The following is a 19,357-nucleotide window of genomic DNA, read 5'->3' as shown; positions in this document are numbered from 1 at the left end:
CAGAGAGCTACTTGTGCACTTTGTGACCCCTTGAATTGAGAATACCCCCAACATGAGTGATGTTCTATCAATGTCAAGCTCGTTGTATAACAGAGTGGTATATAGCTTCCTTGGGACTTCATTTCACCATGCTTTTCTATTGTAACTCATTATGAATACTACAAGTATGGTTATTCTTCATTTTAAACAGCATAAATAGATTACGCCAGCATGTTGACAAAAATTAGAAACCAGATTTGTGGTTCATTCACTATAAAGTATAAACTACATTACAACAATGTCCGAGGAAATTCTACTGTCAAGTTGAACACACAATGTTCTAATGTGCTTTGTACTAATGACAATTTTTTAAAGGTTGTAACTTTGGGAGAGTTAAATGCCTTTCTAAATTCAAAACAAGACAGGTTAAAAATATTTGTGAACATGTGACACAAGAGATTGTAATCTAGAAATTTATAAGCTCAGGAAAAGTTTAATTTTCAAGCTCACGAACAAGTCTGACACCTCTCTTGTGGAGGCCTTCAAGACTTTTCTTTCCATTCACCTTACATTCTATTCAAGTTTTATATCCTAAGATTTTGACTCACCAACCAAGCGTAAGAGTAATCAAACCTTGCCAATTCACCTTCAACCTGAGCACATAGGTTTTTTTTAAACATCTTATGTCCATAACTCTCATAATCGTGGTTCCTGCTCAGAGGCTGCACCTGCATTATCACTTGCAGTAGCAAAGTCACTGATAGGCTCTTCATCTTGAGTTTGTTCCAGCTCAGAAGATATGGAACTGTGCTTTGCAGCTGCTTGAAGAACCCTATTTTGCACAGCTGTAGTTGATGGAGATGTTGCCAACTGCAATTGCTTTGGTTGCACCTTTCCAGCAATTTGTAGAGCACCCTGGGTAGCCCATTGGAATGGACTAAGCAATGACCTGAATGCCATAATGAATGATGTTTGGTAAACAGGAAGATTTGGAGTTTGCAATAAAGCAATAGCACTTGCTAAAACCATATGCTTGAAATCATTGCAATAAACAAATGACATTGTAAAACAGAGAAATTCAATCAATCTGCCTAATTCAGCAATGCTGGAAGTATATATATTTGAAAGTTACCCTAAATTATGGAAGAGATTTTGTGAAGGGGACTACTGGAGTCTTATAACTGTTGCTTTGTGTTTGCATGTAAACTGAGCATAATTTAAAACTGCAGGAAAAAAATCTTTCTCTAAGATGCAGGGTAAGAATTATTTAATAAGGGGATTATGACCTATGGAATATGGTGGCCAGGGCGGAGCTTTACAATGCTTCTTGACGTATTTGGGACCAATTTTGTGCTCAATGACAGCTATGAGTAAAAATTATTTTGCACTTTTTTTTATCTAAACTCGTTTAGAGGCACTGTCTTATCCAGTGTTGCAAGAGTCGGACTCGCCTTGAACTCAGCAAACTGTTCTTTGACATAGACTGTGATTCAGTGAAATCAATATATAATTTTCTTTAATGATTTAAATTTTGTTTCATCCATGGTTTAAAAACACAATAAACTAATAAAATAGAAGCTACTTCGATCACATAAACAAGTATACATCCTGTTATCGTAAATCGATGTTGTTTTAAACAGAGGAGATGAAAGCTCTTTATAAAGATTTACAAAGACGGTGTTTCTAAAAGAAACAATTGTGAACTAAAGACAAAAATAAAAACTATCTAATAAACTAAAAACTATCTAAGATGACCATTAAAAAAATATTATAATATTCTAATACATCAATTACATAAGTATTAAACTGGAATTTCATTTGAGGACGCGACATTGTTAGAAATATAGATATTGTCAAGTGTTTAAGATGTATAAGACTCATGGATCATGGAATCCACAACTTCAAAAACAAAAATGACAATGGGGCCATGAACTATGGTTAAAGGGAGCTTGTATCCTTCAACCCAATAATGCTTACTTTACAAAGAGTCATTCACTTGTTCTCAAACAACACCAGTAAATGTTGTTATAGGCTTAATGTTAGGAATAAGGTGTCTCAACCTTGGATAATTCCGATTCTTATTATGTGTTTTGTAAATGTATTTTTTGCAAATAATATAATTAAGTGTGAGTGTACATGTCTAGTTTGCATGTTGATATGTCACTTCACTTGTATGTGTTGGCATCTTCAATTCAGTGTAAGGAGATCATGGCTGAAACGGTTATGACAGATTCCTATGACACGTAAGAGCTATCTCTAGAAGATTTGATGATGGGTGAAGACGCGAAGACGTGGCAATTGATTATTGAATACTGTACACTCGAGTCTCCAACTCGCGCAAGGTGCCCCAAAAAAAATTCTCGTGTTCCTACTTTTCTGGAGAATGGTAAAACACTAATATGGTTGTTCTTTGGAAGTTACCCTAAAAGGGAAAGTGCATGATATAAGCATTTTTAGGGTTGCAGATAACAGAGAGAGAAAGTGTATTGTTGGTATGGTATGTTGCTATTGTTGGTATGGTATGTTGCTACTGAATTTGTCTTTTGTGTCCTGAAAGAACTTGCACTGCAAGTGTGTTGTAACCTTTTGTGTGGGTTCCTACTTTTCCAAAGAATGGTAAAACACTAATATAGTTGTTCTTTGGAAGTTGCCCAAAAAGGGAAAGTGCATGATATAAGCATTTTTAGGGTTGCAGATAACAGAGAGAGAAAGTGTATTGTTTGTATGGTATGTTGCTACTGAATTGGTCTTCTATGTCTTGACAGAACTTGCACTACAAGTGTGTTGTAACCTTTTGTGTAGGTTCCTACTTTTCTGGAGAATCATAAAACCCTGATACGGTTGTTCTTCGGAAGTTGCCCTAAAAGGGAAAGCGCATGATATAAGTGTTTTTAGGGTTGCAGATAACAAAGAGAGAAAGTGTATTGTTGGTATGGTATATTGCTACTGAATTGATCTTCTTTGTCCTAAAAGAGCTTGCACTGCAAGTGTGTTGTAACCTTTTGTGTGGGTTCCTACTTTTTTGGAGAATGGTAAAACCCTAATACAATTGTTCTTTGGAAGTTGCCCTACAAGGGAAAGCACGTGATATAAGCGTTTTTAGGGTTGCAGATAACAAAGAGAGAAAGTGTATTGTTGGTATGGTATGTTGCTACTAAATTGGTCTTCTATGTCTTGAAAGAACTTGCACTACAAGTGTTTTGTAACCTTTTGTGTGGGTTCCTACTTTTCCAAAGAATGGTAAAACACTAATATGGATGTTCTTTGGAAGTTGCCCTGAAAGGGAAAGGGCCTGATATAAGCGTTTTTAGGGTTGCAGATAACAAAGAGAGAAAGTGTATTGTTGGTATGTTATGTTGCTACTGAATTGGTCTTCTATATCCTGAAAGAACTTGCACTGCAAGTGTGTTGTAACCTTTTGTGTAGGTTCCTACTTTTCTACAGAATGGTAAAACACTAATAAAGTTGTTCTTTGGAAGTTTCCCTAAAAGGGAAAGCACATGATGTAAGTGATTTTAGGGTTGCAGATAACAAAGAGAGAAAACATATTGTTGGTATGGTATGTTGCTACTGGATTGGTCTTCTGTGTCCTGAAAGAACTTGCACTACAAGTGTGTTGTAACCTTTTGTGTGGGTTCCTACTTTTCCGGAGAATGGTAAAACCCTAATATGGTTGTTCTTTGGAAGTTTCCCTAATAGGGAGAGCCCATGATATAAGCGTTTTAGGGTTGCAAATAACAGAGAGAGAAAGTGTATTGTTGGTATGGTATGTTGCTACTGAATTGGTCTTCTATGTCCTACAAGAACCTACACTGCGTGTTGTAACCTTTTGTGTGGGTTCCTACTTTTTCGGAGAATGGTAAAACCCTAATATGGTTGTTCTTTGGAAGTTTTCCTAAAAGGGAAAGTGCATGATATAAGCGTTTTTAGGGTTGCAGATAACAAAGAGAGAAAGTGTATTGTTGGTATGGTATGTTGCTACTAAATTGGTCTTTTGTGTCCTGAAAGAACTTGCACTGCAAGTGTGTTGTAACCTTTTGTGTTGAAGATAATACATTGTGCAAGTTTTGGAGGGGTGGGGTTATTTTACCGAAAGGTTTTTCCCCACTGGCATATCTTTGTGTTTATGTGTTTTCTTTCTCTATCGGTTTTCTATATTCATGGTTGACTGCAATATTATTGTTTACATAATATCGAATTTGAAATTGTAAGAATTTAATAGGAATTTGCACAATACTTTCCTTAAGGGATTAGTGTAGGAAGTTGTTTCCGCACCTGAATTTCCTTACACTTAAGAGCATACTTAGGATATAATTTGACTTAGGCTGGAGTCCCATGGATGGGGACTTCCTAAAAATATTTAGTGGGTGCTGCGAAGATTCTTTAGGAATGTTTTAAAGTGGGCGGTCCCATGAACTTTGTAGAGCTGTACAGGTCCCATGAATTTTGTTATTCAACATATTCAATTCATTTGAGTAAATAAAATTTTAAAAAATGATTATAATAATTGATTATAATTAAAATTTTCAGATGAATGGCAAGTGGCAAAACAAGCGTAAGCTGATAGAGCAATTTCAAATCCCCTACCTTTTTCACCCAATCAAATCTGCAGCCCTTACAAGTAGTGACTACAATTTTTTAGAAAAAGGTTTTACTTAATCCTGTGGCAGTTTTGTTTATTACTTTATCGTACCTCCTACTCCTTAAAAATAGACCTTGAAGACTCCCTCATAGAACCCTACCCTTATTAGCAAACTAGAAGTATCAATGTAATTTAATAAGATAGAAGTCAAAAGATTTTTTTTTTAAATTGAGATTCCGTCCAACATTGCCCCAAAAATACTTCCATTATTTTGTTCTTCAAAATTAGAGAAAGGGTTTGAGAAAATAGCACCTCTAGTGGAGTTAAAGCCAAAGACTCCTGTGGGGATCTAGCAGCAACAACGTTGAGATCACACAAACCATCGTGATGAATGCCATTTTTCATAATTTTATTACTTTTTAACTATCATCCAAAAATTCCTTGAAACCTATAATGGCCCCTTTTTGTACTGCCCACCCGTAGTTTACTTTTCTATTCTGACTGTCAAACTCAATTAGGCCTATTTTCATGCATGTGTTAGTTTCAAAGATATTTGATTTGCAGTTATACGACATTATTCCATGACATAATTATATATTCAAATTGATTACATAGTTTATTCATTTCAAGTGTTATTTGATGATACTTTTATAACTCTTAGTAAATGCAATTATTTTCATGATGATGAGTTAATTATATTGGATTCAAATGCTATTTGTACTCATGATTTATTATGGTACTTATCCCATACTTGCATGTGTATGGTATCTATTTTGCATTTCTGTTTGAAGTGCTTCATTTGGTTAAGGGAGGGAGTCGTAGTCACTTGTTAGTTGAGATCTACACAATGCACCACTTCCTGCCATTGCCTGTTTAGTTTAGATATATATATATATATATATATATGCTTGTCTTGTAATGCAGGTTGCAAGGATCAGGCATCGGCTTCCTTGAATTGCCAAAATGAGTGTGCCCTATTGCAAGCACTCAGTGGTAAGAAAGAAAAGATAATGTTCAGGTCCAATTCTAACCATAGCCTAATTACTTGTTCTGAGAAGGAAATGTATCTGACTACCTACCCTTTCTAAACCCGTGACTAATCTTTGCATGTGTTGTTTGATTTTGACTTTAGTCAATTTTGCTCATATTGTTTATAGGAGATATTTGCTATGTGATTTACCTAGTAAATGGTTTAATTATGATGCTCGGATTAATCTTATGACATTAGAATTATTAAATAATATTTGATTAAAAAAATTCAGTATGATGATATTTAATTAATTAGATTTTAATTAAATGTGTTTTAAAATAAAGTCTAATTTGAAAAATTGAATAAAAGGAAATTAAAATATTAAAGATTTAATATTTTCTTATTTTAATTATTTAATTAATAATGATTAAATTAGAGTTGCATTTAAATAATGAGTTTTTATTATTATTAATTAAAATAATAAATTACACTTTAAAAATAGTTGCACTAATTAAATAAAGTGGAGAAAAAGAAAATAAAAGAATATTTTAATTTAAAAGGGCTAAAGTGTGCATGAAAGCATTAAATAATTAAAAGTAATTATTATTTAATAAAGCAATTGGCTTTTGGAAAATTAGAGAACAAAAACCTTAGATAGGGTTAGGGCTTGTTATTAGAGAGTTTGTAGTCCATTATAGAGATGGGTTTTGGGAAGCAAATTTAGAATTGGAGCAAAAAAAATGTTAAAAGTTTCAAAGAGCTTGGATTTGCATGCACTCATAGATTGTCTTATATTTTAATTGGCAGATTGAGGTAGCGTCTCAAATCCATCTTGAAAATTAATTTGGAAAAACCTTGTTTGTCTCATGTTTCCCATGTTGTTGAATATGTTTGTTGGAAATGATAGAACATTACTATTGTTATTTGGAATTAGAATTTAATTTCATTTTGGTTTGAAAACTTGAATTTGAGATTATCAAATTCAAGAAACTGTAGAAATATTTAGGAAATTATAATTTGGAAACGCTTTTCATTTGAGTGTCTACAATAGAAAATTGGAAAAAAACCAAATCAAATTAGCTAGGGTTTGATCCCAATTTATGTTGCTAAACTCATATGATTGCTTGTCTTTACCTCCTTTTAAAATAGATGATTTCCCTTATTTCATTATCAAATTCAAAGAGAAAAACAATAAACTGAGGGGCTAGAATTTATTTCCCCATCATTTTCAAACAAATTATAATGAAGAATTTACTTTCTTTGTTTCCTTTTTTTTTTTTAAATTTAAAATCGAATGGTTGATCGAATTTGTCCTATCAGACTACATAGTATATTACTGGTTAAAAATATATATCTTTATCAAAATATATTTTATGGCTTTTTTTTTTTAAAATTTAAATTAAAAAAAGAAAATTAAATGTTATTAGGGGCAGGGGGTCCCAAGCCCCACCCTCGTTTCAAGCGTTGCCAAAGTAGCTTGCGTGACTATTGAGGTAGCACGCACCGCCCAAGGGTAGTGCATGACTACAAAAGCAATCACGTCACTGTTGAGGTAGGCGGTGCCTTTAAGGCAGTCATTGGTCCTGCCATAGGGTACGTCGATTTCTTTTTTAGAAATAAATAAATTTTGTTTTAAAAAAATATTTAAATATTTTAAATTCAAAATATTAAATGTTATTAAATTTTAACATTTATCATTAATTGTTTTAAAATAAGTTTTTAATTTATTTAAAATAAATTTGAATTATATGTTATAAATTCAAAGATCTGTATATTAAATATTATTGAATTTAGTTAGAGTTATTTAATTTAGATTTTATTACATTTAACTATTTTCTAAGATATTTTAATAGTTTTCTTAAATTATTATATATATGGACTCTTGATTTAGATTTTGTTAGTAGAATCATGGTCATTAATAATGAATAATAATCAACTAAATTGTATTGTTATTACTAATATACATTGGTTAATGTTGTTGTGATTTTTTTGAAATTTTTAACCATGAGGACAATATTCCCTTTTGGGAAACAAGTAAATTATTATGATTGAACCATTCGATGGTCCAAACTCAACATTAGAAAACAAGTTATTTAAACCATGTGATTGGAAGTGTGTGTTTCTTTACAGTTTGTCTATAGTTCCATGATTTAACTATTTTTTGTGATGGTTTTCTTTGAGATTGTCTATTTCGCCATCTAGGATGTACACCAGAGGCATATGCGGAAGCTTTATTTTATGTTGCTTATTTGACTAGATGTCATGATATACTCTATGTTTCAAACTAGGATTTATATTAGGGAATTTATTTTGTTGAGCATTTGAGTTGGGTTTTGAGAACGTTTGCATTTTCAAGTTGCTTGTCAAGGAACCAAGTTCAATTAATATTGTTTTGTGGTATGGAACACAATTATGGTTTGTAAACTTAGGAGAAGTTGTCTAGGTGCATTTCTATAGGGGTGGCTTAGAATAGGGGTCCGAGACCCAATGTGGTTAGTACCACAGTAACCTATCATAAGTTGTGTAAAAAGTGATAATCTAGTAATTAATATTTGGAAAACACGTTAAAATGATAAATAGATATGTTGCCTCACCTAGGCCTTTAGTGCTTGTATAGGGTAGGGATGAGAATGGGATGATGCCTAGTGAGAGGTATGACTAGTTTCCTCATCTTTATGAGAGGGTATTCTAATTTCGCATGTGTCACATTGAGGGTTCAAGGTCAAGAGTGACCTGTCCAAGGTAACTCAAGTAGTTTGACCATGCGATGACACTCCCCAATGTGTAGCCTAAGTCTCCTTTGTAGATTTTGTATTTGCCTCTGGTGGTGTATTTATTGTTGGAGTTATTGATTGTTGATTTACTCATATTGATGATAGTTAATATTTGTTGGTTATTGTGCTTTTGACATTTGGTATGTATGTTTGGAAGTGGATATTCTTTCAGTGGTTGTATCTCTTTGGTCATATTTTTTTTATTAGTAGTTTGTGTACCCTTGAGGTAGATTGGGCTATTAGGATTTCGTGCCTACGATTGTTTGATTATTTGATTATCTGTGTGTGAATCATTCATTATCTTCCCTACACAGTTGGAGTGGTACCTAACTGGGTTACCACAAGGTTGGGTGGTAGTGACTTCTTACCATTTGGGTTCCACCACAGATTGATAGATATTGGATGTTCATTGATGCAGTTGTACCATCATCTTTCTTATTTTATCTTGGAGACTTCTATTCATTTGATGTATCTATGTATCATGTATCTTGTATCTTAAGATCCTACAAGATGATGTATTGTATATTGATGCACTTGTATTTATGATTGCATATCGTGCGACATGTGCAGTGGATGTTATATTTTAGATATACTTCATTGTATCAGTTTTACTTATGTATCTACTTATGAGATTATGTATCTGTTATTCATTTACAGTTATGGACATTGTACATAAGAGTTAAAACCTATTAATTAAACTTCTTAAACGTGACTCAATGTGATGGAACCCTTGAGGAATGAAATCTGTTTTTGTATTGCATATGTATAGTTGATGTGTATATGTCTATTGCTTCCACATTGTGACTTTGACAATGTATAAACTTTAACAACAAAAAAATAGTTCAGTAAACTTTGTATCATATTAGGTTTGTTTCTCTTGGGTTCTCGAGCGTGGTGTACACTTTTCGTATTAGTTGGGAATTTGGGATTATTACCTTTAATATTTAATTTTTCTATTGATTTATGGTATATGATCTCACTCACTAATTATGTAATTGAGAATGTCATTGTTATGTAAGACCATTGTTTAGCAATCTCACTACTATCTCAGATTGAATGAACAATTGTTTTGTATAAAAATGGTGCTGGAAATGAATGATTAATTGTTTAATGATTACTGCACTAACTCTTGCAATATTTGTTATGTCTGATTGAGTAAGCAAGATGACCCTTGTTAACTTTCTCTGATTTGACCATGAGAGATTTTCTATATTATGATTTAACAATCACTTACAGTGTAGATCCTTACTGAGGGTTACTCTATTTGCAAGCTGAAGATGTAAGTGCTCTAACTCAGAGGAAGGAAGACAAGTATGGATCTCAACTACGAATAAAAGGCTACCTCTTTTTCAGTAATTGAGGATATCAATGGATATGACTGGGTTTCTGCAATGACAAAAAATTATACACAATATGAGTTCTGAATCAGCAGATATGATGTTGTTTTCTGCTTTGTCACTCTAATTTTATATCCCTGGTAATGGTTGCATCTATAGTGGCTACGATGTCTCTCTGGAATGAATATAACTGAAATTATAATTCATTGTAAGAAGCAAAAAAATCAGCCCACAATGGCTCAACTGGGATGCAGATTGGTCAATAGAAAGCCGATGACCTTCGTTTTGTACCACTTTGAGCAAAAATGACTAACAAGGTGTTAGAGGATATGGCTAAACTAATGTCTCCCTTCAAACATTAAAAGGTAAAGTCATGCCTTGTCTTTTAGCTAAAACATTTTGATCCTCTCAGATTTTTACTAATATCAGATTACTATAGACTATAGGGAAATTTGTAAAAATTCTACACAATGAATAGAATGCTTAAGAGTTTAGAACTGCATCAATGCCCACAACTATGTATAATACGATTCTGTTATTTTAAGATGACATTCAAGCTGGTTGCACATAAATTAATCTATAATTTAAAAGAGCATCACAAGACCTAAGGAAAATTACTTGACCACACCCTAAAGTCCTGGGTATAAAATTACCTGATGTCAGCTTTCAGATCATCTGAATTTTCGTATGAACTAACTCGCCTATACACCACCTGTTCAAAAAAATTAAAATGTGCACTTTAGGGAACTGATTTGGTAAGGTACTGGGTTGGGCATGCTAAAGACACGCCCTTATTAAAAAATTGAATATGTCGTGACCAGTCTTGTTCAAAAAGTACCTGCACAAGGCCAATAAAGCCTATAAGTTGCAATGTCTTCTCCCACTCTGCAATCACAAAAAATTGGTAGCATTAATCTTGTAACAGATAGGATAGTAAGAGTGATTCAAAATCTTTAAGCCAGGAATTCACAGAAATCCTAATTACCATTTATAACATCATACTCGGACATGACAAGTATTCAAAACTGGAACCATTTTCCGAAAAGATCAATAGCTTACCAAGTAGAGCATTGATGCCTGCAATAATACCCTGTTGATAAAAGGAATGTCAAAATTCTCTTGGCATACTTTACAAGAAATTAAATCCTAAAATTAAATGCAAATAGCCACATATGTCAAAACAAGCAAGCCCTATAAAAAAGAAAAATTGATGGCCAACACATTTTTCAAGTTTCTCTCCATGGTATAAAGGATGGATATCATCTCTTCTTCTGCCTCTTATTCAAAACAGTAGACATGTTTCCAAAGCTCTTCTGACTGCAGAAAGAACGACCTCTCTGACAAGTAAAACCATCTGAAAATGAATGAAATTGCAACAAAAAGTATAGCATTCTGCCTTCCTTTCACGTTGGCACTAATTATTTGGGCATCATTTTGTAATTCACACTGTTTAATGCAAGTACCAACATCAAATTTTGTTAGGACCAACTGTTAAAAAATTGTAGCTATTTTGAATTGTGAAATTCTAAAGGCATGTAGCACTATTTACTCCTGTCAGCAATCAAATCATGTATTACCTAAGAGTCACATTTGATCTTTTTTTCACTATGTTGTGAGGTTCTCACACCATTGCCCCAAAAAATTTGGGACCCCCTTTTTTTTTCAATCGCCTTGGTAAATTTTTGAATTGTCCAACAATTTTGATTTTTTGAGAATTTTGAGCCTTGGACACCTTCGGGCCAGTGGGGAGAGGCTTAGTTTATTTTCACCCTCTTTCAACCTGATTTTCCAGAACGACCAATGTCATCCTTAGGCCAGACAAAATTTTAAGAGACAACATTTGGCAGGATAAAATTGTAAATTTGTACTTAGACATTTTCTTTTGAAAATCCGGATATAATTGTGTAAATTTGAATAATTTTCAAAAGGGAAATTTTGTTAGACTTGAGTTTTGGAAAATCTTAAATTTTTCTTTGGTAAAAAAATTAATTTTGTAGGAATGAAGCCAAATTGCAAAATCGATTTTAGACTCTAGAAGTAATTTTATTTTTGTCAAAAAAATTTAAATGGCATAGCAAAATCGATTTGGATAAAAAATTGCAAAAATTGTCTTTAATAATTTAAAATTGCCTTGAAAACTTTTTGCCTTTAATGAAATTGGTAATTTAATATTGAAAAAATGGCTTTTGGTTAGCCAAAATCCAATTTTAACGACATATTTATTACTAAATCCTCATTAAATGGAAATATTTAACGCCCCAAGGCATTGTTTAATTTCTTTTTGCAATTTGAAACTAATTGGCAATTTAAAAAAGCAATTTTCATTTTGGCAAAGTTAATTTTTAGCTAAGTATTTAATTGTGGGCCATAATTTTGCATTAATTGTTGTTTTTCTTGCTCCCAAGGTCCAAGTCAGCCAGCTTGAAGGGAGTAAGAAAGTTGGGTATAAGAGGAGGCCTCTCTCCCATTTTCTCCTCACTTCTCATTTTTTCTTCTCCATGGTGTGAGTGATTTTGCAAGAGGCAGATCTTCTTCTTGTTTTGGCAATTTTGCAAGGCAGATTTTCTCCTTCCTTGGCGATTTTCCTCTTGGGGCAGGATTTTTCATTGTTAGAAGATTTTGAGAGAGCAGATCCCTCCCCTATTGTTTGGCAATTTCTGCTAGGGCAGACTGATTTCTCCTACATATGGCGATATTTTGTTAAGAGAGGGCACCTTCTTGCTTGGACGAATTAGCTTGAGGGCAGAAGTTTACATTCTTGTCATTTTCTTGAGGGCAGATCTGATTCATGTGCCCTAGGCGATTTATGATGGATGTCTGATTTTCCCCATTTGGGACTGTACTTTTTATATCAGACTTAGGCGATTTTGGTTGGGAGAGGAGATCCATGAGGAAAGTTTGATTTTTGTGGACAAATGGTGGACAGTTTCAAGTTTTTAAATTTCTGATTTGCAAGAGGGTTTGAAATTCTCAAAGTCTGATCCTAAATCCAAAAGAGTCAAGATCCGGTTATGGTAGAGGTGACTTTTAATCATTTAGAGTTGGAAGGGGTCCTTAAGCTGACTTGCTTCTTTCGTTCTAGTCTAAGGATTGCCTCCCTTGGTTCTTCTTGTCTATTGTCCACCACTTTACCATCCCGTAATAGAGCAACGAGATGGAGGATGTTAGTACAAGCAAGAATCCTAAGGGGACAAACACTAAGAAAGACAAAGAGAATATGATGCCCAAAACACCTTTTTTCTCGAAAATGAAGAGAATAACTGACACCGGTACAGTAGACATGATATGGGTAAAGGACAATCCCCCTTGGCAAAGAAGATATACAGAAGTGGAATTGTACACGCAGCGGCTTTTCTTCCTACATTGACCTGTCCAGAATTGGTTATGAAATGTGCATCCCGGTTTGATCTAATCAGTAAATCCATCATCTTTGGTGAAGGGAAGAGGGTGTTGGCCAACATAGGCGAACAAGCAATCGAAGAAACATTTAACATTCCCTAGTACAAGAACATGACAATAGTGATGATGGATCAAGCAGCAAAATCATTTCAGGAAAACCAAGAGGCCTATTTCACACACCTAAAGCAAAATTGGCTATGCGAGGGTAGGAAAGGTGTCAACAGATCATCGAGGCTTACAGTGGTGGACTTCAAATCAGAATACGGAGATCTCACAGTGCTTCTCAGTCGGATCATGCGCCTAGCTCAAGGTACGCAATTTGAAAACTGGATGTACTTCTTCATTGATGAAATTGAAAAAGGGAAAAGGAGATTTGATTGGGCTAGGATCATAAGTGAGAACCTAGAATTGCAACTCAGAACCCTCCAAAACCAAAAGCAATTCTACATGGGATCCTATCTGTTTTACCTAATTGCTAGATTGTACAAGAGTCCGGGACTTAAGGCTTTAGGAGAAGTTGGCAAGGGGCCGGGGCAAATATTTGGTGCATGAATGCTATCCACAGCTTCATTTGCACAGCAACAAGGATTACAAGATATTCTGTAATGCTTTTTCCATGAAGACAATAAGGGTATTACAAGGGACACTTGCTAAGAGACTTTCATCAGAAGCAGAGGCAAAGATAAAAAAGTTTGGAGGTTGGTTCATCCAATTTCCACAATTCACCTACACTAGAGTAGCAGGGAGTACAGTCTGTCCCAAGAGGCTTCCAAGATACCCTGCCGACAAGTTAGTTTTGATGGAATTGGCTAGGCAACTTGAGCACTATGATAGAATAACAAGAACTGAAGGTAAAACAGGCATTACCTTCTCACTCGCAATTGGCAATGATAGTTGCCCCAATCGGGCCGCCTTTGCAGTTGCGGAGAAAGAATTGGAATGGTATCATCTAGGATGGTACAGAGCGAGGCAAGGGTTTGATCCTAATGGTCTTATCAAGGTATCTCATGGAAATGAATTTAAGCATGTTCCCACTATAAAGGACTTTTGGGCCAACGCCAAAGATGACTTTCATGTGAGAAAGCTAGCTTTCTCAATATTGTCGGTGAACATGATGAAAGATATCAAATGGATAGGCCTTGATATTCCCGATCAACTGGAAGATGATGGAAATGTGTTGAGAGAAGATTATGATACAGTAGAAGGAACATTATTGAATCCAGTAGATTAGGATGACCATCAGGATCCTTCCTTGGAGGCAATCACAAGGGCAGTAGAATTGCATACTAAGTCATGGTATAATGAGAGATTAAGGATGCTAAAAAGGCAAAGGGTACCTCTTACTTATGAGATGATGAAGCCAAAACTGGGGCAAACAGAATCAGTCGGACAGAGGGGTGAAAGAAGTAGCCAGCAACAGGAGGCAGCCAAAGACAAGAAGAGAGCTTTGGAAGTAGAGAAGGACAAAGAACATTCGAAAACTCTGGCCAAGAAACAGCATATAGTTCCATCAAGAGAAAGCATAGTTGAGGCTAGAAGCCAAGAGGTCAATTCAAGTGATAAAGGGGCTGCTGTGGAGGTAAGCTCTGATTCAGAATCAAGTGGTTATAGTGAGAGCACCAAGTACTCCCCTCTCTCAGAAAACCAGCAAGGAGATGATATGGAAAAAACTAGTGGAGAAGAAGATGGGCCGATTGACATCGAAGCAATAAGTCAAGCATCTTAGGCCGTTGGTGATGCTTTGTTAGTCGAACCAAATCCAGATTTGGGGAGATGCACCGCACCACTATGGTTAAGGCAAATGCTTATGCCAAGAGGCGAAGTAGTAATTGCCCGAACGGCAAAAGACATTCGAGGATTAATAGAAAAGGGTGATAACGAGAACCAGAAACAAATGGCAAAGATGGTGGCGAAGGTAATCAAGAGCGACAACGATGGTCATCGAAAGGCTCAGATTGCTATACCAACAGTGAATAAGGCAGTGGATGAGATTGCGGCCCAAGAATATGAGATAGTGGAACATAACTTGGGAAGAAACACGGATGATATGGAATGTGAAGAGATTCAGGAGGGTATGGCTTCAATCAAAGAAAGATTGAGGAAGGCAAATAAAAGGATTGTAAAGTTGGAGGCTAAGAACAAATATTGGAGAGATTGTCAGCCTATCCAACAGTTGCACTAGGCAGCCCTTCCTCAAGACAGTGGGAGCAATATGGAAGAAATATCAGCTCAGTTTCATGAGGTTAGGGATTGGATCCATGATACAATCCAAGATGGGCGAAATTTCTTGCCTTCCTTCATCTCGACATTCCGGTCATTAGTGACTGTTAGAGACAAGTTCAGATTATTTGAAGAAGAGTGGAAGGATTTCCTCCCCATCAAAGATTTAGCTATTCCCAGGCTACAAGCATTCATTGGGCTACTGGAGGCATATTTACAGAGGGCCAAGTTGGTTGATGAGAGAGGATTGGGTACGGTTGAATCTTGGTTTGTCGCCTTGACTACTAGATTGAGAATGCTCGAAGAGATACGCGAATCAGTGACACAGCATAGCTCAAGCATCGACACTTCCATTTCAACCATGTTGAGCGACGTCAAGATGGCGCTTGATTTTGAAGACACCAAAGAAGAGGATATCAATGAGACAAGACTTGGATCAAGATTGGATGAGCTGAACTCAAGATGAAGCACACACCTTGTCCTCCTATAGAGGAAGTCAACGAAAGGCTAGCTAGGTTCATCGCCTTAGCTAAAAGAACAAAAGAAAAGGGAAGAGTCATATTAGAAGATCATTTAATATAAGCCCAAGTGGCAATTTCTCTTTCTTTTAGAATAGGACAAGTGTCTAATTCTGATTGGCTGCCATTTTGGTGCCTTCTCATTGGTTGCCACTTTTACACTTTTTTCATTGGTCCATTGACGAGGTGGCATCTTCTCATTGGCCGGTGGGGTGGCAACCCTAATTAGGGTTTCTAAGATTCAATCTGGATCGTCAATTTTTCTTTTGATCTCTACCATCGGTTGTAATTTTGGCATCTATAAAAGGCCATTTGCTCTCATTTGTAAGGGTCAGAGAAAATTGTTGCATAAGATAATACCAAAATTTTCTATTTCTTTCTCATTGTTGTGACTTGCATGGTGATTAAGGGCCTTTGGTATTATTGCATGGTTTCTACTTCCAAAAAGCTAAGAGTAGATCTCTTTTTAAGTTGTTGAAGCAAATTTCATTTCAAGTTGCTAAGTAAGAGTAAAGTAGATGGATAGTTGCATGGTAGCATTAGTAGGTGTTTGATAGGGATCAATACTAGACCACTAGCATCCTAGCGGCTTGTTTAGAAGCCTTGTGTGGCAAACTAGTTTACTTTTCCTTCGAATCATTGCACCTGTAGAAGTGAAGTTGCTGGTTAACTTTCATTAGGTTCGATCCCAGTCCATTTGCTAGTCTTCCATCCATAGGAGTAGGAGAAGGATAGCGAATAATTTAGGACTTAGAACTTAGGAGAAGAGAGTTAGAAAACACCAGTCGTAAGAACCATTCACCCTCCACCACCATCACTTTCCATCAACATCATCTAGCATTCATACCAAACCACCATCTCCATCTTCCCACCAAAGTCCAAGTCATCCTAAACAATTTGCGTAAGGCCGCCTACGTGATTATCAGCGAATCACATCGATAAAACTGAGCAAGTATCCACAAGATTAAGGAACATTGGAGTTATTCTCATATCCCATGAGCAATAACTTTTCAAGAGGGGAATTGTATGTCTGATACTCCGTATCAAATATTCAATTACTAATATGTTATGTAAGTGATACAAAACTCACATCAACACACTACTAGGCCTAGCAAGAAGAAACTGACTCTGTACTTTTCCTAAGCAATCTGGTCTAGTCTTTGTAGACAGTTGAAAGGATGCATAGGTTATGTTACAATCTATGTTCCATAGGAATACCAAGGCAGTGACAACATGGGACATGAGAGCACATTTCATTGACTTAAAGGAGGATATTAACATGTAGCTATATTTTTGCGAGTCCAATTATACATGACATCAAATCTAAGGTTTAGACATTTATATAATGCAGCGTGTTGGTGCCCAAATTGACGGAATAAGTTTCCTATGGAATGATGATCCAATTTTGGGAAACCCTAGTAGCAATTTGCCAACTGACAAGTCCCACCCAAATGAATGGGAACCTCTGCAATTCTGGCTCTGCATGACCAAGGTTGGTAGGCCTATACCTCACACCCTAGAGGCTTTGAGCAAATAACTTGTGGGATTTCGGGTGTTTATTTAAAAGATAAATAAAGGTTAAAGATGAATAAAAGTTTGTAAGTGTGTGTGTATATATATGTGTGATTTGTCGATCTCTATCACTTGGATGTATGTCCTTTCTGCAATCAGCATGAAGACTCAAAACAATATCAACAGACCAGTGCCTTAACCGATGGATTCTTTACCATACTTCCATCAATTGTTCACAACGTTTAAACGTTTAATGTAACCCTTAGAGACGAGCAATAAATCCATTTAAGATAAATTCTTATCACTTTAATGAAGTATGAACTATTTGAAATGCTTAGGAAAACTTCAATATTTAATCTTATTGATTTTAACTCCCCTCAAGAGCCCAACAAGACAGCAATGTAGATTAATCAATTAATACAACACTACTATTTTTCAAATACTAAAATCCTTTACTGCATTCATCCAATTGGACTATCAATTAAAGAAAACTTTGAATATTTGATCAAAGGAAACAAAATGAAAGAGACGGAAATGATATTACCAAAAGATCAATCAAGCACATAAGTCTTTGTATTGAACTTGAAATATTTTCACCAGAGTTTTACATGTGTTGCTGGTGCATACAGATGACAAAATCCAAAGTAGACAATAGAATCGACTCCTCTCTATATAACTATATGAACAATGTCTTGGTAATAATTCTATATCATATGATGATTTTTATTCCAAATTCAGCCCTTATAATTATAGGCATCGAATTGGTTACAAAATGAAAGGGTATGACCTTTTGTTTACAAAGTTCTGAACTAATCGACTCACTAACAGTTAATTGTTATGTATATTAGACAAGTGTGCAAAATAAAGATTCATTTTGTCAAATCTGATGATGATTCTTCAATAAAATCATTGCATTGCTTTATGTGCTCTTGATATTTGTCATCTTCCAGTAAATCTACATCGCTGATCACTTCCTAGGCCTTGATCTCAATCTCAAACATCTGCTCCATCTACATGCTGGCCTTCAACATCTCTAGGTCATTGTTCTATGCGGCTCCTAAGGCTTGATCCTGCGTTACACGACACATACCTATACATCTCTCTCGGTCAATTGTATCACCGTTTTCATCATGCCAAGATGTAACCCCATGTTCTGCAACCAATTCCTCCATCAAACAGAAAGTAACCTTGAATTCTTGTGAATATGCAGTATGAACACTAATCAATTTCTCTGCTTCCTGTATATCTTCTTCTAATTCATTCTTTTCCTTAACCAATTTCTTGTATATCTCATTGTGCCTCAAAGCCATAGGCTTATAGGCATTATAAACATCCCAAACTTGCCCTAATTTAATCAGCAACTTCCTAAAATGATTTCTTGTCATTGTACCAGAGAGTTCTCTTTGAATCATGGAAATATCTTTCAATTTTGAATTCCCTTCTTGCAACCTTTTCGATTCAATCTTCAAAGCATCATCGGATGATTGGATCATTGGTTGTACCAATGACTACCCTAACTTCAACATACTCTCATATAATGCTTTCTAGTTATCCCTCTCAAATGTCATTTGTTTCATATTGGCTTGATTGAACAAAGCCATATCAACGTGCATACTTGCAGCCCTGTTAGGGTTGTCACCCCTACCTTCAATGTCATCAGATGACCAAAATCCTAATCTACATCAATAATAGTGGCCTTTTGTGTGGAGGGTATAAGGCCCACAACAACATTGATCTTTCATCTTCAACTAACCTTGAGCTAATAATTACATCCTTGACCCCCCTGCACATCCAATTTCATATCTTGTTTACTAGATTTAATCAAACTGTCAAAAATGTATGAAGCACTTCAATACCAACCAAGCAAAACCATCACCCCTGTTTCATTCAACAAATGCCTTCCTCTAGTCGGAATCATATGCTCTACTTCTCTCTTGATATCTTTGTTACATCCCAATTTTTTACTCAATTTAAAATGTTCACATGGCCATTGAGGTTCACATGAAGTCAGTTGACAGTTAAATTTGTTATAATCCTACGAAATGGTAAGATGATTAGTCGTTATA

At 35.4% G+C, this 19,357-nt stretch overlaps 1 protein-coding gene across 3 annotated transcripts in view; it reads right to left on the bottom strand.

The window, feature by feature from the left end:
• Positions 1-213: 213 nt before the first annotated feature.
• Positions 214-19,357, bottom strand: part of LOC149540188 (Rhodanese/Cell cycle control phosphatase superfamily protein) — a 108,460-nt gene continuing 89,316 nt past the window's right edge. The window contains exons 10-13 of one of the 3 annotated variants that reach the window (XR_016356371.1): positions 10,628-10,732; positions 10,481-10,527; positions 10,296-10,354; positions 214-928 (exon numbers count right to left, since the gene is read on the bottom strand). Coding sequence is in view for 2 of the 3 variants with exons in the window: in XM_089801338.1 (XP_089657464.1) it covers positions 676-928; positions 10,296-10,354; positions 10,481-10,527; positions 10,702-10,732 (390 nt within the window). In the remaining variant the exon portion in view is untranslated. The remainder of the gene's footprint in view (positions 929-10,295; positions 10,355-10,480; positions 10,528-10,627; positions 10,733-19,357) is intronic. The other 2 variants (XM_089801338.1, XM_089801339.1) reach the window with 2 other exon arrangements.

This window comes from Cupressus sempervirens, chromosome 9, assembly GCF_028749045.1.
Source record: "Cupressus sempervirens isolate cs-2001-9-10 chromosome 9, ASM2874904v1, whole genome shotgun sequence".
Lineage (NCBI taxonomy): Eukaryota > Viridiplantae > Streptophyta > Pinopsida > Cupressales > Cupressaceae > Cupressus > Cupressus sempervirens.
Note: the sequence above shows the minus strand (reverse complement) of the source record. Positions and strands in the feature narration are given on the sequence as shown.